At 44.7% G+C, this 22189-nt stretch overlaps 1 protein-coding gene across 27 annotated transcripts in view; it reads left to right on the top strand.

Annotated features, from left to right (window-relative positions):
* FYN (FYN proto-oncogene, Src family tyrosine kinase) overlaps window positions 1-21280 on the top strand; it is a 120099-nt gene extending 98819 nt beyond the window's left edge. For 22 of the 27 annotated variants that reach the window (XM_035109094.3, XM_035109105.3, XM_035109106.3 and 19 more), the window contains 5 exons: window positions 1183-1362; window positions 7905-7981; window positions 8069-8222; window positions 19400-19531; window positions 19632-21280. In XM_035109094.3, coding sequence (XP_034964985.1) covers window positions 1183-1362; window positions 7905-7981; window positions 8069-8222; window positions 19400-19531; window positions 19632-19840 — 752 coding nt within the window. In that variant the 3' untranslated portion in view covers window positions 19841-21280. The remainder of the gene's footprint in view (window positions 1-1182; window positions 1363-7904; window positions 7982-8068; window positions 8223-19399; window positions 19532-19631) is intronic. The other 5 variants (XM_088667255.1, XM_088667250.1, XM_035109108.3 and 2 more) reach the window with 1 other exon arrangement.
* The last annotated feature ends 909 nt before the right edge of the window (window positions 21281-22189 follow it).

The raw sequence follows: 22189 nt of genomic DNA, 5'->3' as shown, positions 1-22189 counted from the left end.
TGTGTGTATTGACGTCTATAGACATGTCAGCATAGCCCCTTTATGATCCAGCTTTCTCTTCTGGATCAAAATAAGTGCCTCTCATTTCAGGAGGGGCGGAATCTATAGCTAGTGAACAGCCTTTGGCAACAAACAGATAAAATATTACCAAAAAAGTATTGAGCTAATATGTGAATTCCTGCATTAACACACTCACCATTGTTGGTTCATTGCAGAACTAAGAGTGAATGAATTCCTTAGCTCTGTGTTTTATTTTAAATAAAAAAACACTATGTAATGTGCTGTTTTGGCCAAAGCTATATATATACAATGGTACCTCGGTTTGGTACACAATTGGTTCTGGAAGTCTGTACTTAACCTGAAGCGTACTTAACCTGAAGCGAACTTTCGCATTGAAAGTAATGGGAAGTGGATTAATCCATTCCAGATGGTATGCAGAGTACTTAAACTGAAGTGTACTTAACCTGAAGCGAACTTTCGCATTGAAAGTAATGGAAAGTGGATTAATCCGTTCCAGATGGTCTGCAGAGTACTTAAACTGAAGTGTACTTAACCTGAAGCGAACTTTCCCATTGAAAGTAATGGAAAGTGGATTAATCCGTTCCAGACAGGTCCGTGGAGTACTTAAACTGAAAGTACTGTACTCAAACTGAAGCGTACTTAAATCGAGGTATGACTATATTCTTCTTCTTCCATTAGGAAGTCTTTTTATAATGAATTCCCTCAAATAAATGGACCTAATTTTAGCACTGAAATATCAGTCTGCACTATTTAGTCAACTAAATTAGACTTCTGCTGATTTGTGTAAGGAGCTCAAAAATTATGGCCTCTTTTAACAATAGAGGCAGAAAAATTTATTCCAAGTTGCTCTGGGCTGTGTCTCAGCTATGCAATAACAGTATGAAGTAGATTAGCCTAAGATCAAGGGCTTGTCTTTGGTCACTTAGTTTATAATAGAGAAGCCAAAATCAGCTTAGCATATGTGAATTCATCACTTTGGCCACTACAGTGTATGGATCTAGATTACAGTAACTGGCAACCAAAAAATGCACAGCCTCATTAATGTCCACTGCTTCTTAGATGTCTCACTCACTGATCTTCGCTACTTCTATTCTTGTAGAGTCTTGTGAGTTCTGCAGACACTGGATGTTTCTGCTGACAGCATTTGTGGGTGTTTTGTAGGTACTTGGAATGGAAATACTAAAGTGGCAATAAAGACTCTGAAGCCTGGCACAATGTCCCCAGAATCATTCCTGGAGGAGGCTCAGATCATGAAAAAGCTAAAACATGACAAACTGGTCCAGCTCTATGCTGTGGTATCCGAAGAACCTATCTACATTGTCACAGAATATATGAGCAAAGGTAGGTTAACACCATGCTGCTTGTAGATGTGAGTCGGGAATTACTCTCTAGATTGATTAATGCAAATTAGCATCACCTTCAACCATTTGCTTACCTATTATTTTTTTAAGCTACCCATTTGAAGTAATGGTTCTTTATTGCGTTTTTTCTCTCTCTCCAAGGAGCTGAGGGTGATATAAATAGTGACAAAAGGTGATGATGTACACAAGACTGGGTGGATTCAGAGTGTGATGAACACATCTTTGTGGGAATAGGTGATGCTTGGCACCTTGAAAGAGGCAGTAGCATGGTCACTTCAGGGGAGGGGACCCTAGACCTGATGGTGTTTCAATGACTACCGCCTAGTCACAAATACCTCTTTTGGGGCAAGGTCTACAAGATGGTTGTGGTGGTGCCATTGCCAGCATCATTGGAGGAAACTGGTTTTCTAGACTCATTCCAATCTGGGTTCACACCTGGGTTTGGGACTGAATCAGCCTTGGCCACCCTTTACCAAGAGAGGAACACTGGAAGTGCAACTCCTGGTGGATCACCCATCAGCTTTTGATACCATTAATCATGGTAACCTTCTGGACTGTATGAGAGATGCATATTGGGGCACTGTTCTGCAGTGTTTCTCATCTTATCTCTAGGGAATATGATTTTGGAAGAGTGTTTCCCAGAGATCTGACACTAGAGCTGTGTGGTATCACAGACCACTGAAAGTGAGTTTAGAAGGTTTGAAGCAAGGTGTCTTTAGTACCCTGATGATTATATCTAGCTTTCTGTATATCAGACATCCCCAAACTGCAGCCCTCCAGATGTTTTGGCCTACAACTCCCATGATCCCTAGCTAACAGGACCAGTGGTCAGGTATGATGGGAATTGTAGTCCAAAACATCTGGAGGGCCGAAGTTTGGAGGTGCCTGCTCTATAACATCGGAACTGGGAATGGGTGAGCAGGACCTGGACCAGTGTCTGGATTCAGTGTTGGGCTGAATGAAGGCTAATAAAATGAGCCTGTATTCCTGCAAGATGGAAACTCTGGTGGTAGGTTTGAGAAGTCAGTAAATTGCCTGTTCTGGATGTGATTGCATTCTCCCTGAAGGAGCATGTGCATATTCCAGGGGGGGCTCCTCAATCCAGTTCTGCTGTTAGAGGGACCAGATTACTTGGCAGACCACCCTCTCTAACCGTTACATTTCCAGTAGGTCACTGCATTCTGCAGGAGAGTTTCTGCTTCAGGTCTCAAAACTATCAAGACTCAAAGCAGGGCTTTCAGTGTGGCTGCTCCTGTTTTATGAAGCAGCATCCCAGTTTAGATACAACAGAAACAACTGAAGAATTTTTTTTTTCAGCAAGTTTATTCAGCTGGATGAAAAGATCTCTGCCTTCTATGTTAATTTTGTGATGTTTTTAAGCCTATATTTCATTTACAGTTGCTTTCCTTTTCCCTGTTTTAAAATCTATTTTAGATGTTTCATGTTGCCTTGGTAAAAGGTAAAGGGACCCCTGACCATCAGGTCCAGTCGTGTCCGACTCTGGGGTTGCGGCGCTCATCGCGCTCTATAGGCCGAGGGAGCCGGTGTTTGTCCGTAGACAGATTCCGGGTCATGTGGCCAGCATGACAAAGCTGCTTCTGGCGAACCAGAGCAGCACACGGAAACGCCGTTTACCTTCCCGCCGGAGCGGTCCCTATTTATCTACTTGCACTTTGATGTGCTTTCGAACTGCTAGGTGGGCAGGAGCTGGGACCAAGCAACGGGAGCTCACCCCGTTGCAGGGATTTGAACCACCGACCTTCTGATCAGCAAGCCCTAGACTCTGTGGTTTAACCCACAGCGCCACCTGGGTCCCTAATGTTGCCTTGAGACTGCTGTAAAAGGCAATTCATAAATAAGTTCTCCTCAACCATATTTTATCCCCTTACAATCCTGTGAAACAGGTCAGATTGGCTGTACTAAGGCCACACATTGACTGAGCTTCATTGACCAAGTGATTGTTTAAACTAGAGTCTCCCTGACTGTAGTCTGATACAGTCAAACCTCGGTTGTCGAATGTAATCTGTTCCCGAAGACCATTCGACTTCTGAAATGTTCGACAGCCGAGGCACAGCTTCCAATTGGTTGCAAGAGCTTCTTGCACTCAAGCAGAATCCGCGTCGGACGTTTGGGTTCCAAAAAAACATTAAGAAACCGGAGCACTTCCGGGTTTTCGGCATTCAGGAGGTGAAACATTTCAAAATGGTGCCATTCGAGAACCTAGGTTTGACTACACCATTATGTTGAAAAAGAATGTCTTGCTCAAAGCCTATTCCCCCAGATGAAGTTCATGTCTTGGTGGGTATGCTGTCTCTGGCATTTCACAGCACTGCCCTCTGCTTGCTGCCCATCATTGCTATCCTCTGCTTGCTCACAGGGCAGTTTAAGGAGGATTTGACCTGCCATCAGCATGTTATACCTGAGCCTCTACATTACATGTTTCCCCACTGTTCCCCATTTCATTGTTGAAGCAGCGATGGAGAATGCCTCCTTTAATTATTCTTGCATTGACTCTTTGTATAGTATAAACATGGCCTCTGGTTTCTTTGAGTGTTGAATTAATTGATTACTCATTAATTAAACTGTTAATGAGTAAAGAAAACTGCCTTTGATTAATTGGAGGGTGTAAAAGTTGCCATTTGCTCCATGTCAGAATTAGATATTTTGAGGGTGCCAAGGTAAGTGGGGATTAGAATTTAGCCTGATAGTCTTGATCAGAACACACCAGGGTTACCTGCGTGAGTGAATGAGGGTTGTTGATTCATTTTAACAATCTTGAATCCCTCATCATATAAACACATAGCTGCCAAGTTATCCCTTTTTTAAAGGGATTTTCCCTTATGCTGAATAGGCTTCCTCGCGAGAAAAGGGAAAACTTGGCAGCTATGCATAAACATGAAGCCCCATTGAACAACATATTGAAATTAATTTAATCAACTTTAATTAAATCATGTATTTACCCAAAACACTAAAATAGTACTATTCCCCACAAGGCAGCATAAAAGAAATTATGTAGGTACACACAATATAAATTCACATGAAAGGGCATTTGTTTCACAAATGGCAATGTTTTCTTGGAGAGAATGTGTTTCTTCACTAAAATCTTTCTGGTCCCAGAGCATTAAAAATGCCTCTGTCTTCCTGCCCCTGTTGCTTCTGCTATATGGTGAGGACTGCACAAAATCTCCTTGCATATCACTGTCAAAACCCCTCCATAGCTCTCTATATAATTATTTGCATGCATATTTTTCTATGCCCGCTTGATTGTGGGTGGCAATCTAGCAAAAAGTTTTAAGTTGCTATTTTTAAGTGCTAGAAAGGAAACATACTTTTATGTATTTTTAATTGTGTTTTCACTTTGTTGTCAGATTGTTTTCCGCATGCCTTCTCAGACTGCTCTGAGCATTTCCTGGCAACCATGTTATCATAGAGATGAACATCTGCTTTTGTTTGTTTAGGACAGAAAGCATTTTTTAAAAGAATTTTGCAAAATCTAGCACTTTAGATATTACTTTTGTTTTTGAAGACATGGATGATTCTGTTATGGTTCAGGGCACAAAAGATTAACCCTTGCCTCTGTGCTACATTCTTCTTACAGAATAACAAAGAACAGAAATCCCTTTTTAAGATTGGTGATATTATTATCACAACCACTTAACCCTTTTTGTCATTTCAGTGTTGAAAAACGGCCCATTTCTTTCTTTCCCATCTTGCTGTTCCTAGCTGCTCTACAATCTATATTAGGCTATTTTCCCTTAACACTGTATCTTTAAATTTTTATATATTACTCCATCTTATTCTCTCTTAAATGGAAAGAGTTATTGATTTCCACTTCCTAAGGCAATTGTGGCTCCATGGATTTGCTGAGCTCAGGCATTGTCGTGCGATCTAACCACTTTCTCCATCAGGGAATGCTTAACGAAGCATTCTGAACTGACCTTCTAAATACATTACCTGCATAGAAGCCCTCTGCAAGGTATTGTTAGGGTGGTGAGAACTCATTTTAATGATGAGCTAGCCATGCATGGGCACTGGCATCTTTTACCTTTTAAAAAATATTCATGCAAAGTTGGTTGATCTTATTAAAGACTGCTCTTTGTTGTGTTTGCTCTGATTTCATGCAAACTGATACTAAAAGTTGTAAATTCAGAGTAAAACATTGTTTTCTCTTCTATTGTGTTTCAGCAAAGGGGGCTTTATTAAGCTGTTTTACACTTCCCACTGCATTTACATTTAAGGATAAAAGAACTATATCTTGTTAAGTTTATTATATATATTAATGTCTTGTATTCTATATCCAGAAACATAGTTTACTGAATACACTTGCTAGATGTTCCATTTGCTTCTGAGAGGTAACTTTGGTGATAGTTAATGAAAAACACATACATCCTGGTGACATGATATATTGGCCTGCTTTGCACTAAGGCTTAGCGCAAACCAAGTGCCCATATTTTTCGCTCCATAAGATGCACCTAGTTTTCAGAGGAGGAAAGGGGGAAAGCCTTGTTTTTTTTGGGGGGGGGGAATCAGCTCACAGTTGTGCAGCTTCTTTTTGCAAAGGGGAAAAGCCCTTTTTAAGGATCAGCTCAAAGTTGTTGAGCTTACTTTGCAAAGGGAAAAAATCCTGTTTTTATGGGGTTCAACTCATAGTTCTGCAGCTTCTTTAGGAAAGGAAAGGGAGCCGTTTCTACAGTTTCCAGACAGATAATGTAATCAGCCAGTCACATGTCGCTGGGGCAACAAACAGCCTCCGTCTGCAGAGCATTCAACAATAGAGGCCTGGGCAAGTGGGCAGGGCCGGAAAGGGAGCCAGCAATTGACCACACATTTGCTCCATAAGACACACAGACTTTCCCCCTTTTTAGGAGGAAAAAAGTGTGTCTTATGGAGCGAAAAATACAGTACAGTGGTACCTCGGTTTATGAACACAATTGGTTCCGGAAGTCTGTTCATAAACTGAAGCGTTCATAAACTGAAGCGAACTTTCCCATTGAAAGTAATGGAAAATGAATTAATCCGTTCCAGATGGGTCTGCGGTGTTCATAAACTGAAGCGTTCATAAACTGAAGCGAACTTTCCCATTGAAAGTAATGGAAAGTGGATTAATTCGTTCCAGATAGGTCCGCGGAGTACTTAAACTGAAGCGTTCATAAACTGAAGCATGGGTGTAATTGGTTCCGGAAGTCTGTTCATAAACTGAAGCGTTCATAAACTGAAGCGAACTTTCCCATTGAAAGTAATGGAAAATGGATTAATCCGTTCCAGATGGGTCCGCGGTGTTCATAAACCGAAAATTCATAAACCGAGGTGTTCATAAACCGAGGTTCCACTGTATGTAGTTTCCTAGAGAAGAGGTCATGGCCACTTTGCCCCTTCCGAAAAAGTTTGCTTCTGTGCTGAGCTAAGCCATGGTTCAGACCCAGGATGGAGTTTAGCTCTCCCAGACAAACCACAAACAGTAAACCATCCAGGGGTCAGCAAACTTTTTCAGCAGGGAGCCTGTCCACTGTCCCACAAATAACCCAAAGATGCATTTTAAATAGAAGGACACATTCTACTCATGTAAAAACACGCTGATTCCCGGACCGTCCATGGGCTGGATTTAGAAGGCAATTGGGCCGCATCTGGCCCCCGGGCCTTAGTTTGCCTACCCATGGGCTAAACTGTGGTTACAGCTCATGGTTAATCTAGAGAGCTAAATCAGAACCTCAGGTTCTTACTGCACACAAAGTCAAGCCATGGCTTAGCAGAGTGCAGCACAGAACCAGAACAACTGCACAGAAGACATAGTTTGGTTCTGTGTGGCACACAAGCCAGGTTAATGAAAATTATAACAGTTTCTCAAGATGCACATTTCTACGTTGCTCAAAATGAATTTCACTCGCCAGAACCCAGGCACCCCAAGTAAAGAAATCTCAAAGCCCTATCCCAGCCAAGTGTCAAAACAGCAAGACATCACACTTTCAACATTTGTTTGCCCACCTATCTCTGTATGCAACTATGTATCTTTCACTGTATATTAAAATGTAAATTAATGAATGGTATTAAGTGAGAAAAGGTGTGAGCAAGACATGATGGCCAGTCCAAACAAGGCATATAGTAACTTCTCCAATAATATTTTTGGAAGGATTCTCATGAATCATTTTCATGACTATATGCCCATAAATGTTTAAGATGGAGCATACAGGCAACTATGACAGCACAATAATCTTATGCTGGTGTCATAATAATAATATACATCAGGAGATTTTTAGGTTGGGATAGTTAGGTGTTAGAAAATCTGGTAATAGGTTTGAAGTATGAAATTAGGGTTGTAGTTCACTTGAATTAATCTACCATTTCAGATTCTGTAACTCTGTAAACTCCATCTGGTTATCTTACCAGAAATCTTCCATAAATTGTATGACTTGCACTTTAAAAAAAAAAAGTATCATTACATTCAATCAAAAACATTAGTGTCTGTGTGTTGTCCAGCACTGAGTACCTAAACCTCTTTAAACCCTTTTTTGTATTCCATTGCAGGAAGTTTGCTAGATTTTTTAAAAGATGGAGAAGGAAGAGCTTTGAAATTGCCAAACCTAGTGGATATGGCAGCACAGGTAAATTTTGACTATGTGCTTAATACAATGTACTCATGTCAAGGTTCTGTGTTCTTTATTAAGTAGAGTGTATTGTAAATCCAACAGGTTGCTGCAGGAATGGCTTACATTGAGCGAATGAATTACATACATAGAGACCTGCGTTCTGCAAACATCCTGGTGGGAAATGGTCTAATATGCAAGATTGCTGATTTTGGACTAGCAAGATTAATTGAAGACAATGAATACACAGCCAGACAAGGTAGGATAAGTAGTCACTATAACTTTTACTGTAGCTTTCAAAGGTGATTGACAGAAAAACATGCCAAAATCTTGATGGGTTTCCTCCCTACTCATCTAGTGTAAAGGAAATGTGAATCAATGTTCAATTTACAAGTACAGATAGGGAATTATGAAACTGTTTATCAGTTCCAATACATGGAAAATGTAAGTGTAATTGTATAATATATGACCTCTTTGGCCAATTTGACCAGCGGTTTTCAATAAGAATTTCTGAAAGACAAAGAGGAATGGGATTCTATTGATGAGTGTAAGGAAAAATGAAAGAGACCCTAAACCAGGCATAGGCAGCCTCGGCCCTCCAGATGTTTTGGGACTATAACTCCCATCATCCCTGACCACTAGTCCTGTTAGCTAGGGATCATGGGCGTTGTAGTCCCAAAACATCTGGAGGGCCGAGCTTGCCTATGCCTGCCCTAAACTCAGTACCATACAACAGCATTAACTATGGCTTGTGTTGGATGGCTGCTCAAGCAGGCAGCAACTTGTGCACATTATCTTTATTTTCTGGCACCTCCCCACCACATCTCTATGAACCCCTAAAACCATCTCACATTGGTTGGATGCCTAAATCATGTGGACTGTTTAATATGGGGCTGCAGTGCAAAGGGGAATATCCCAAATTTAGGCAATTCATCCCCTGCACTGCAGACCCATACAGGCCCATACAGAATAGCTCCTATTGTTCAGGATGCTTTTGACCCTACGGAGAGAAAGATCAGCTGTGTGAGCTTAAGCAACCAATGGATAAAACCCTGTCAAAGGGAACAACAGCTGTAACTAAAGTAGAATATTATTTCCTTGTTGATGTTTAGTCCTGTCCGACTCTTCGTGACCCCATGGACCAGAGCACACCAGGCACTCCTGTCTTCCACTGCCTCCCGCAGTTTGGTCAAACTCATGTTGGTAGCTTCGAGAACACTCTCCCTCAGTCGTCCCCTTCTCCTTGTGCCCTCCATTTTTCCCAACATCAGGGTATTTTCCAGGGAGTCTTCTCTTCTCATGAGGTGGCCGAAGTATTGGAGCCTCAGCTTCAGGATCTATCCTTCCAGTGAGCACTTAGGGCTGATATCCTTAAGAATGGATAGGTTTGATCTTCTTGCAGTCCATGGGACTCTCAAGAGTCCCCTCCACCACCATTATTTCCTTAGTGTACTGTTGAGAACATTTTAAAAGAAACTGTTCTGTACATTCTTCACTCCATATATATAGATCAGTCCATCTATGGATCTGTCACAGTGGCCTGAGTGGACTACTTCAGAGTAACGACGCTACGCAGCTCTGCATTTTATTCTTTTATTGGTGCTGCGTATTTACAGTGCTGAAGTCATTGCTATTTACATGGAGTGATGTGGTCAGTCGGTATCAGAACCTCCAAGTGACTTTTGGCGCGTCTTTCCCCAGCACAAAAGTCTTGGAAGCCCCATCCTCTTTCCCCTCCTCTTCCGGCGTAATTCTGGAGTTGGGGGGATGGGTCTCCCCCCCTTACTTCCCCCTTCCTGTCCCACCTGGGACCCTGGCTCCGCTACCTTGCCTGAGCCTCGGACCCGACTTCCTGCTTCCCCACTGGAATCTGAGCTCCCTCTGCTTTCCCGTGTGGTCGGTGATGGGCTTGAACTCAGGAGGGGAGGGACTTCGCGATATCCCCTGTCCCTCACATCCACCCCCCTCCCAAGCTCCCCTTCTCCCCTCCCCAGGTCCCCCCCAGGTGTCGGTGACGACTGGAAGCCTAAGAACTCAGTGCTTTCCGAGCCCGTTGGTGTGAACACCTCCGCCCAGTCCTGCGAGGCTCCCCCTTCCGCCTGGGAGGGCTGGAATCCCAAAAATTCCGTGGCGTCCGAGCTGGTGGGGGTAAAAATGTGCTGCCAATCTGCTTCTGCCTCTGACTGTGTGGATCTCGGTGACACCCATATCTCGTCTCCCGATTCCTCAAACTCCGCTTCCCAGCGCCATGGTGAGCTGCTCTCCCGTGCCTCCTCCTCCTCCCCCTCCCTTTCCATGTGCCAGGGCTTGGGTCTGTGGGGAAAGAGGGCGTGAAATTCTTCCACCAAGAATTCCTCCTGTATCTGAGTGGCTGGGACCCATTCATTCTGTGACGGTGGAGCATCCTCCCATGCCATGAGGTACTCCAGGCCCCCCACCCCTCTCCGTGAATCAAGGATGGCCGTGGCCTCATTGAGTTGCTCCCTGCCTCCCCTCTCCCCCCCTCCCTCGGGGGTTTGTTCGCTGTCTCGGAGCCTGCTGCTTTCCCTGTACGGCGACAGCAGCGATCTATGAAACACTGGATGCACCCTCATATCCTCTGGCAGTGCCAGCCTGTATGCCACCGGGTTGACCTGTTGCGTGACCGTGAAGGGGCCCAGCCGTCTGGGTGCCAGCTTTTTGCACCTCCCTCTGGTGGGAAGGCCCTCCGAGGACAACCAAACCTTGTCTCCCACCCTGATGACCTCCCCTTGTCGCCTGTGGCGATCCGCCCCCTTTTTGTACGCTTCCTTGGCCCTCTCCAAGTGTTCTCTGAGCTGCTGGTGCACCGTCTCCAGTTCCTCTGCCCAATCCTCAGCCTGTGGGCCCTCCTCCTCCTCCTCCCCCTCCCTCTCTGGGAAAGATCTGAGGTCGCGCCCGTAATTGGCCTTAAAGGGTGACACCCCTGTGGAGACGTGCACTGCATTGTTGTAGGCAAATTCTGCCAGTGGCAGGCGATCCACCCAGTCCGTTTGCCGCTGGCTGACGTAGCATCTCAGGTACTGCTGCAGAATGGCGTTGACCCTCTCCGCCTGTCCATTGGTCTGCGGGTGTCTAGCCGTCGACAAGCTGACCTCCACCTGCAGGAGGTTCATGAGCCGCCGCCAGAACCTGGAAACAAATTGGCGGCCACGATCCGAAATAACCCTTAAAGGCAATCCATGCAGTCTGAATACGTGATCAACAAACAGTTTGGCTGTCTCTTCTGCAGAGACCGCCCTGGCACACGGTATAAAGTGGCACATTTTGGACATGAGGTCCACCACCACCAACACTGCGGTCTTGCCCCTGGAAGAAGGCAGATCTGTGATGAAGTCCATGGACACCACTTCCCACGGCCTGTGTGGTGTGGCTAAGGGCTCCAGCAATCCTGCTGGCGCTGCTCTGACCACCTTTGCCCGCTGGCAGGTGTCACAGCCCCGTACATAGTCTCGAACATCTTCCCTCACCCCTGGCCACCAGAAGTGTCTCATGACTAGGTGAGCGGTTTTGTCCCTTCCAAAATGACCCGCCGTTGGGTTGTCGTGCATCTGCTTGAGGACCGTACGTCTAAGCTGGGTGGTGGGCAGGTACAGTGCACCCTTGTAGAAAAGCAGCCCCCTGCGTTCTGCAAAGTCCTTTGCCTGCTCCCTCCCCCCTCTCAGTTCTCTGAAGATGCGGTTGGCAAATTCATCCGCTGCCGTCAGTGCTGTGAGTTCTGCCTCGCTCACCACTGCTGCTCCGCAGGACCATGCTGACGGGGGGAAAATGTGCCTTGGTGCTGGTGGCGCCTCCTCCTCCATGTACTCTGGCTTGCGGGAGAGGGCATCCGCCCTGACATTCTGCTCCCCCGGGATGTAGTGTATGGAGAAGTTGAAGTTCGAGAAGAACTCTGCCCACCGTATCTGCCGCTGGTTGAGCACCCTGGCCGTTCTCCAGAACTCCAGGTTCTTGTGGTCTGTGCACACCTGGATGGGGTGCTTGGCGCCCACCAGGAAGTGTCTCCAATGCTTGAACGCCGCGTGGATCGCAAGAAGTTCTTTGTCAAACACCGTGTAGTTGCGCTCGGGCTGTGTCAACTTCCTGGAGAAGAAGGCACAGGGTCTCCACTCCCTGTTGGCGTCCAGTTGCAACAAAATGGCGCCCACAGCTTTATCAGAAGCATCTGTCTCAATGCGTAGGGGCGCGTCCTGGACCACGTGGAACAGGTTCTGGTCCGAGGCGAACACCCTCTTGAGGCTTTCGAACGCTGCTTGCGCCTCTGGTGTCCACCTGAACTTCTGCTTGCCTCTCAGGCAGTCAGTGATGGGAGCCGTAACGCGAGAGAAGTTCTTGATGAACTTCCTGTAGAAGTTGGCGAAGCCTAGTAGGCGTTGGGCATCTTTGCGCGTCCTGGGGCTGTGCCAGTCCAGGATGGCCTGCACCTTGTCCTTGTCCATCGCCAGCCCCTTGTCTGACAGCTTGTAGCCCAGGAAGTCCACCTCCTTGGTGTGAAACTTGCACTTCTCCAGCTTCACATACAGGTGGTTCTCCTTCAGGCGCTGCAACACCTCCCTGACATCCTTCACATGCTGCACTGGGTCATTGGAATAGATCAGGATGTCATCTAGGAAGACCAAGCAGTTCTTGAAGAGTAGGGACCCCAGGACGTGGTGCATGAAGGCCTGGAAGCATGCTGAGCCCCCTTGCAACCCGAAGGGCATCACCAGATATTCAAAAGAGCCCAGAGGCGTGAACATCGTGGTTTTCCATTCATCGCCTTCCCGGATCCTGATCAAGTTGTACGCCCCCCTCAGGTCGAGCTTGGTGAAGATCTTGCCCCTGCGTGCTGCTGTCAGCAGATCATCCACTCTGGGCATAGGGAAAGCCACCGGTTCCGTCATGCTGTTCAGCCGTCTGAAATCCACCACCAGGCGGCGCTGTTGTGTGTCTTTCTTGTCCACCCAGAAGACCGGGCTGCCCCCTGCTGCCTTGCTTTCTCTGATGAACCCCCGCTTGAGGTTCTTGTCGATGAAAGCGCGCAGATCCTCCAGTTCCTGGTCTGACATGGCGTACAGCTTGGCTGGGGGTATAGTTGCCCCGGGCACCAGGTTGATTTGGCAGTCAAAAGGCCTGTGTGGGGGTAGGTGGTCGGACTCCGCTTCGCTGAAGACCTCCTGCAGGTCCCAGTACGGCTTGGGTATCGCCTCACCCCCTTTGACGTGCATGGTGGCCACCGTGGCTATCGGAGGCCCCTCCCCTGGTTGGTGCTGCATGCAATGTTCCAGACAAAAGTCCGATCCAAACGTGATGCATCTCTGGTGCCAACTGATGGAGGGGTCGTGGCGCGCCAGCCAGCTCATGCCCAAGACGATGGGGGGGTCTGAGATGGTGGTGACGTTGAATGCCAGTGTCTCTGAGTGCCTTCCCACCGTCATTCTCATGGGGGGGGTTGATGAGTGATGGCCCCTCCCAGCAGCTCTCTGCCGTCAATGGTTGCCACGTGCAGAGGAAAATCCAGCTGCAGAAGCTGGATCTGGTGCTGTTCTGCAAAGTTTCTCGAGAAGAAGTTCGCTGACGCCCCACTGTCAATTAGGGCAAGTACCGTCAGGGGATAGCCATTTGGGAGCGTGAGCGTCACTTCTAGAACCACTCCTGCTCTGGGAGGGGTGGGCTGGCTCTGCTCCTCTCTGTGCGGGTGGGCGGGCTGGGGCTGTTGTCTGCTGACTGTGCCTGGCTGCTGCCCCTTGTCTCCTGCAGCCAGGCTTTCCCGTTTCCCTGCTGTGGTGCTGCGTCAGTGGGGGAGGGCACCACCGTTCCCGCCTTTCCTTGCCACTCCCTGCGATGTGGGCAGTCTCTGACGAGATGCTGGGGGGAGTTGCAGAGAAAGCAATTCCCGCCCTTTCCCTCCTTGCGTCTTGGCGCCGCTGGGGTTTGAAAAGCCCGCGCGCGCGCGCTATCAATCTGCATGGGTTCCTGGTCCTGGCTGGCCCCAGGCGTGGCTTGCCAGGGTTGTTGGGGGGGTGGCTTTTCCTGCGACCGTGGGAACCAAGCCCTCTTTGCGCGCGTTGCTTGCTTGTCGCTCCACCGGGATTCCTGTCTCACCCCCACTGCCAGAGCCGCTTTGCTCAGCTGATCCATAGTACTGGGCTTTGGACCTCTCGAGAGCTCATCTTTCACCTCCTCGTGCAAACCCAAGTAGAACGCCGCTTGCATAGGAGGCGACTCTAGTTGCCACCCCAGTCTGTGCACCAGCATGGTGAATTTCGCCCAATATGCGCGAACTGTCATATTTCCTTGGCGTAAATTATGAAGTTCCTCCTTGGTCTGGTCCATATGACTATCGGAGGAATACATCGTTTTCAAACCTTCTAGAAATTGTTTGACATTCTTCATGCAAGGATTCTTGGTTGCTATTAACGGTCTTAGCCACTCCCTGGCTGCCCCGGTAAGGTGCTCCACAATAAACGCTACCCTGTGCTCATCATCAGGGAACTCATTATGGTGCAGCTCAAGAGCATACACGATTTCAGTCTCAAAGCCATGATATTCCCTCGGGTCTCCATTGAACTTGCTTACTAGGGTCCCGGCTCTCCTTCCTGGCAGCACTTGGATTGGGGGGGTCCCTCCCGCCTTGGCTTTCTCTGCATCCAGCTTGCTTTGGAGGTCTACCGCCACCGCCCTTAATTGCTGCTCCCTTTCCTGCAGCGCTCTCACCTGTTCCGCAAGTTGTACCCGGTCGTCCTGCACCTTCTTGGTCTCTTCTTTAGCTGCCTGTAATTCCCCCTGAGCCTGCAGCGTCAGCTGCTGCAGTTCTTCCTGGGCTTGCTCCGCGATCTGCCGCCATCTCTCCGCCTCTGACACGCTCATCCCGGCAACTCCAAAGTAGCCCCAAAAATGACTTGGAGGTTGCTGTCACAGTGGCCTGAGTGGACTACTTCAGAGTAACGACGCTACGCAGCTCTGCATTTTATTCTTTTATTGGTGCTGCGTATTTACAGTGCTGAAGTCATTGCTATTTACACGGAGTGATGTGGTCAGTCGGTATCAGAACCTCCAAGTGACTTTTGGCGCGTCTTTCCCCAGCACAAAAGTCTTGGAAGCCCCATCCTCTTTCCCCTCCTCTTCCGGCGTAATTCTGGAGTTGGGGGGATGGGTCTCCCCCCCTTACTTCCCCCTTCCTGTCCCACCTGGGACCCTGGCTCCGCTACCTTGCCTGAGCCTCGGACCCGACTTCCTGCTTCCCCACTGGAATCGGAGCTCCCTCTGCTTTCCCCTGTGGTCGGTGATGGGCTTGAACTCAGGAGGGGAGGGACTTCGCGATATCCCCTGTCCCTCACAGGATCAGTCCATATAGTTCTTTTTCTCTTATGGATTAGTACAGCCAGCATATCTTGAAATTTATCATCCCAAGGAAAACTAAACGTAACAGTCAAACATTCTGGTTGTAGCATGATTGTGTAAAAATGAATCATGTAAACCAGGCATCCCCAAACTTCGGCCCTCCAGATGTTTTGAACTACAATTCCCATCTTCCCCGACCACTGGTCCTGTTAGCTAGGGATCATGGGAGTTGTAGGCCAAAACATCTGGAGGGCCGCAGTTTGGGGATGCCTGATGTAAACCAATTATTTCCTTGTTAGTTTCTAAATATTTTATTGGTTAAAGTGAATTTATTTCACAATGTGTACCATGCTTTAATTCATAGTATACTTAAACTATGCTACTTTGACTTTATCATATCTATTTGAATACTGCCCAGTATAATTGCCAGTGCAGTATATAAGGACATACAAGCCACAGTAAAATCAATACAGTAGAGCAAAAACTAAAATAAAACAAATTCACAGTTAAAAACCCTCAGCAGGTTAAATGTAGTAAATGAAAGAGTCAAAAAATGAAAAAAATAAAAGCCCACGAGAACACAGGTCTTACTGGGCACCAAAAACATGCAAGCCAAGCAGATTTCCCTAGTGAGAGATCTCCATCCACAGGGCTCCACCGCTGTAAATACCATTGAGAACAGAATGCTAGAATGGGTGGGCCTTTGGCAGCAAGGATTATCATATGTTCTTAAAAGGCCCTCTCAGTGGAGGAGAGCCTCCACTAGTGACCTTGCTTTTGTGAAAAGCATTAGGATCTTCTCTTAAAGGGCAAATTTAATATCATTGTTCGGGCCCACAGTAACCAAACTGCTTTTGCTAAAAGTTCCCCCCAAAAATGTATGCTCTATATAAAAATGCAGAATTAAATGGATGTTGATTGTAAAACACTTGCAGATTCTTCTGTAGATTCTTCTGCAAGTACATTCTGCAAAAGGAAATTCTATAATCAGCCTGAGTTACATGAATTAATGCAGACCTATTGGCAGTGACTTCTCTATATGCAGTCTAGAGCCTGTAATTCAGATCACTGTCTGTCTGGAATTTCTCTCTTATGTTTAAAATAATTTTTGAGGCAAGCTTTTAAATACTGGAGTATTGTACAGATTTCCCCTTGCTCAACATTGCTTAACTCCAGAGGGGCTGTTGATGGCATAGTAACACTTTGAAGCAATAGCTGTTTTTGTATGTTTTCCCCCACGACCCTCTCACATAGATTTTCCAGAGGGATGCAGCTGGGGGATTGTCATGTTTATCTAGCCAGCTACTGTTCCTATGGTGTCTCTGGCACACAGGAACAGAAGACTGGCTGGGAAAGTATGATACAGGCTGGCAATTGCTTTTGGAGACAGGAAGCGCTTGTTTCTCTTAAGAGTTGAAGGTTGCATGTCAAATACACTTGGCATTCTTTCTTTTTTTTCCTTGCCACCTGATAGTTTGTGTACTTGACATTAATAGAACTGACTTCCTGCCTCTTCCACTCTCTAAAAAGTGCTTCTATGAATCCCTGAATAAATTGCTAAAGGAAGCAGATGGTGTTGATACCCATCTCCAGTGGTCTTCTAAGACGTGGTACTATTCGTTCAGTCTGATTTTTCAGTGTTTTTCTAACATTTACGCTATTTATAAGAGCAAAATAGACCTGTAAACTTTATTTATTTCCTATCAATCATGTGGAAGCAACAGATGGGCATGCACTGACATGTGGTTTTCCTGGCATGCAGCAAAAGCTGTTCCTGCCTTCTCACTCTGCCCTGCAAAGTGTTGCAAGTCTGGCTGCAAGTCTTGATCACTATCAAAGAGTGGTCAGGTCATGATCTACAGGTGCTTGACATAATAAATTTCTGTGAATTCCTTTGTGAACTGACTGGATCTAGTCCTCCCAGACTTATGTGTGGCTTAAAATGTAACTATCCTTTGGATTTTGCCTTTCACCAAAACATCTTTGAAATACATATTTAAGGGCAACATTCATTTAGAAGCATAGAATCGCAGAATGGATGATAAAATACAACTTCAATACCAATTTCCGTGCAGATCATGTTTTTAAAAAATATCATAGGGTTGCCATACGTCCAGAATTTCCCAGACATATTTGGAAGACTGCAGTCAGAAGCAGTTTTTGTGGTGGTAGACGTATGGCAACCCAACCAAAAAAAAGCTCAACTTTTCTGTCCGATTCTCACTGTTTGAAATATGGCAACCGTAACATATTATAGTGGAATGAACACACTTGAAATTGACATAGACTGGAAGGTTGGTATACAGATCCATCTATCCCTGTTCATGACACACCCAGACAAAATGCCTGTGTTTTCATATGTAATTTTATTTATGTATATTTTTAAAATGTTGATTTTTTTTGGGGGGGGGAAATAAGCTAACTTGTTTTCCATAAATGAGACTCCACTCCCCCCACCAAAGGTCTAACTGCCATGCTGGAGGGGAGGTTGAACAATATAACACAACACGATGGCCAATAAGAATGGCACTAAACACTATTTATAGACTAATATAAATGATCAGAAATATATACATAATCTGTCACCAAATTTCGCCGGAGCAGAGTTTCCAGATAACCAATCTGTTTCGTTCAATGCTTCTTCAGCCAATCTTGATCAATTCTTCATCAGCCAGACTTGTAAGAATTAATACGAGAAGGATGCAGTTCAATTTCTTAACAAGCTGAAATTACAATATACATGCGATGAAACCTGTGTCTGTATAAAATAAAATGCATAATAAAATATGTACAACTAAAATACATACCCAATCTTACATGTAAGCAAATATAAACGCTGTAGAAAATATGCTCTGGAACAGTGCTCATATGTAGTCACTGTAGTCACTGATGCTAGTAACAAATTATAAAGAACATAATACAGTTAGCCACAGGTGAAACTAATATACTGTAAGGGAAATTAAAGATATTTGGTGACAGATTATGTATATATTAAACTTCTGAATTATTCTACCACGACAGGTGAAGAAGATTTAGAGACTTTGGTTGTAATTTCTGATCATTTGTATTAGTCTATAAATAGTGTTTAGTGCCATTCTTATTGGCCATCGTGTTGCGTTCAGCTTGTCTATATTGCAAGACAGGGGTCTGTTTATGGAGTGCTGGAGGGGAGGAGCAGGATTTTCAGGGGGGTTGACACTTGGGGAGGAAAGGCTTAACCCTGTCATTGCAGCATGCTACTATGGTAGAAAAACAGAAAATATAATACAAACCATAAAACAATATTGAAAACATTAAGCCAATAAAAATTAAAAAAATACAGAAATAAAATGGGCTAATTCGTGAAGCTTTGGGGGGAAAGAATTCCCTCCCCCCTACAAAATATTGGGGCTTGCTTCACTTGCAGGGTATAAGAATTCCAGAGAACTGGTGCAAACAGTGATAAAATCATGTGCTCAAGTGACAGCATGCTTCACCACTATGGCATGCTGCACTTTCAACAAATCCACTAATCTCAAGAGATCAGGGTGAAATTAGAGGGAGAGGTGACTTCTCAGATACCCTGGTCAGGAACCACATTGGGTTTAATACACAAGTAGTAAAACCTTGAATCTGACATGCTAATAGCTGAGGAGAAGACAGGAAAAGGGGAAGAGAGAAGATGGGTGTTTAGATGGGTGTTATAGGCATGTGTTTGAGAGTGGTGGGAGGTTCCTCACTTCTGCTCTAGAAACCTTTCACGATACTTAGGTGCCTTTCCATATGCAAGCAACATGTTCAAAATAATTATGCTTCTAGATTTTGCAATAAGAACAGGCAGGTTTTGGTGGTGCCAAATGCACCCTAATTTCTGATTATCACACACACACACACACACACACACACACACACACACACACACACACTGTCATTTATATGCAAATATACCCAGATGCATCATGTTGTAAATATGAGAAAGAAAAGAAAAAAGAATGTTGTGGCCTGAAGTTGATATTAAGTAGAAAGAAGCTTTGAATTATTTCCTCAAGTAAAGAAATGACGTGACCTTCTACCAGCAACTGATACCTCAATGGTAGCTGCTTTGTTCTCTCCTAGGTGCAAAGTTTCCAATAAAATGGACTGCCCCTGAAGCTGCATTGTATGGAAGGTTTACAATAAAATCAGACGTCTGGTCCTTTGGAATATTGCTGACAGAGCTAGTAACAAAAGGGAGAGTGCCATATCCAGGTAAGGAAATAAGAAACCATGCTAAAAATGATTTCAGACAAGTATGTGAGTTGGGTGAAATCTGTGGCTTTCATGCATCTCTCTGTTGTTGTTTTTGCAGGTATGAATAATCGTGAAGTCCTGGAGCAGGTAGAACGGGGCTATAGGATGCCATGCCCTCAGGATTGCCCCATCTCCTTACATGAGCTCATGATCCACTGCTGGAAGAAAGACCCAGAAGAGCGCCCAACATTTGAGTACTTGCAGGGTTTCCTTGAAGACTACTTTACTGCAACTGAACCCCAGTACCAGCCAGGTGACAACCTGTAATTTTTCTGGTCTGTGCAGACTACAGTTATCAGGTGTTCCGACTGCAGCTGACAAAGGCTGACTAGCAACTTCCAAAGGCTGCATCTTAAGAGCACCAAAAAGCACTGGAGCCAGAAGCTGAGAATTCCCAGACCTAACCTGCCGTAAAGATCTGAATGTCTTCTATGAACAGAAAAGTGAACACTTGATTTTGTTCTTCATCAGAGACTCAGAAACTGCATTGTTTTGATGTTATGTAAACTGCAAAATCTTTGTTCAGTGTAAATAGTAATTCAGTGCCAATAACATCCTAGTGCTTTCCTTTTTTAAAAAATAATAATAATGCAAAGTTATGTGATTTTAACTAGTCTTCTCCTGATTCAACTAAAGTATTATTTTCCAAAAGTGGCCTCTTTTTGTCTACATTTTTTCACGTTCTAACAAAATAAAATCAGGACCAGTGTTTGGGGATTTTGGTTTTCGTTTGGTTGGTTGGGTTTTTTCCTTTTCCTTTTTTCCTTTTATATATATAAGATATATGTAAAAAATATACATACTTGTATATATAGTTGTGGGTGCTACTGCTGAGGAAACTCATTTCAGAAACGGATTAGCCATAATGCTGAAGCACCCAGAAAAAGACTAATTTCCTTGTAGACATGAAACACTGGTGAAGATTCTGAAAGCCAGTGACTGAATTTTTGGCTTTTGCCAAGCATGACTTTTTAAATTGGATTGCACTTTTGGGTTTGACTATGTACCTGTAGGTCGTTGTAACTTTTGATCTTTCAGAAATCATGTGCAGCATTTCCAGCAACTTTTGCCAACCACGTGGTTTGAATTTGTGATCAAAATTTAATAACAAACTTATTAAAGCAAGAAAATGCGCCATTACCTGTTCAGACTGGAAGACTGAAACTGCAAGTACTTTCCTGTATCAAAAAAATGTATACTGAACATTTTCTGATTTTTTAAAAAAATTAATAAACATTGCAATCACATGCAAATAGTCTCAACCTCATAGCATTTTAATCATGTCCCCATGCTTAACCATTCATCAGGCATCCGCTAGAGTCCCTTTTTCACATACCATAACCCATCGTAAAGTAGGTGTTTTAAATGTCCTGTACTGCTGATGAAATTACTTTCAATATGTCTGCAAGTGTTTCAGTGGAATTACTATGCACTTCTTTTATGGGGAAATGGGGAGGGAATGGAGGGATACACGCAAGTATTACTTTTTCAGTTGTCTGTATCAGCCTTGGATACCTTCTTTTCTTACCTTTAACCAAAAAGAAACAAAAAATCCACATCCTTTCTATGTCTCTTTTAAGTTTTTTTTTAAAAAAATAATAATTTTAGTCTTAATTACATTTTGTTGTTGTTTTTATTTGCAAGTTTACATTTTTAAAATGTTTAACCGTCTTAATTTAGTAATTAAAAGAGTATTTTACATTTGGATTTTTGTTCTTTCATTCAAATCATAGCCAGATGGAGGTTTGTAGCAGAGGAGGAGTGTCCTTGGCCTGTTGGCTCTTGCAGCAGCAGTTGTGTTATGAAGCTGATGTGAAACAGCTGGGATTCAGCCTAAGAGGATGGCTGGAAGTGAAAGGGTTTTGTACTCTTACAATTATTCGAGAATTACTTTCTTTAGCATGAGTCTCTGTGCACTGTTGTCAGAAGGAAGAATATTTTCTATGTAGAAATAAATATATTTTCCCAGCATTTGCACTTGGAACTCTATCGCAAATGAGATGAAGCAAAACAAAGGTAAAATCTTATCCATATCTGGAAGAATCCAAAGGGTCATTTATGCTAATAGATCTTTTAAAATGTTACAAGAAACCTCAGAGGGTGTTTGTTTGCTAGACTACTACCAGCAGCTGATAATGTGGTGGGGCTGCCCTGTTTACCTGACCTCCCATCTTGCTGAGTCACTGCAGCATCCTAGAATGGAGGCGATGCATCGGTGGCAAGGGCAGTGCAGAGCAAATGGGCTGGCAGGAGTGCTGGATTGGCTCCACCAGCACCATAGCTGCCAAGTTATCCCTTTTTTACAGGGATTTTCCCTTATGCTGAATAGGCTTCCTCGCGAGAAAAGCGAAAACTTGGCAGCTATGACCAGCACATTTGCAATGACCCACCTCCTCGTGTGCTGCAGCAACTCAGCCAGGCAGATGAGCAGCAGGAAGGCTCACTACAAACTACAAAAGTACAAGACATTTTTTCCATTAAATAAAAATGTTCTGTATCACTTTACAAAGCCCTTTCAGGTTTTTCACAATTGCACCTACCAGCTACAGGGAAGAGTGGGGTCTGAATTATATCCCTGAACAGCTGTTTATCTAATGCAGGGGCAGCCAATCTATG

This window comes from Zootoca vivipara, chromosome 3 (assembly GCF_965207765.1).
Source record: "Zootoca vivipara chromosome 3, rZooViv2.hap1.1, whole genome shotgun sequence".
Taxonomy (NCBI): Eukaryota; Metazoa; Chordata; class Lepidosauria; order Squamata; family Lacertidae; genus Zootoca; species Zootoca vivipara.
The sequence above is the reverse complement of the archived record's forward strand: the minus strand, read 5'-3'. Positions and strand labels throughout refer to the sequence as shown.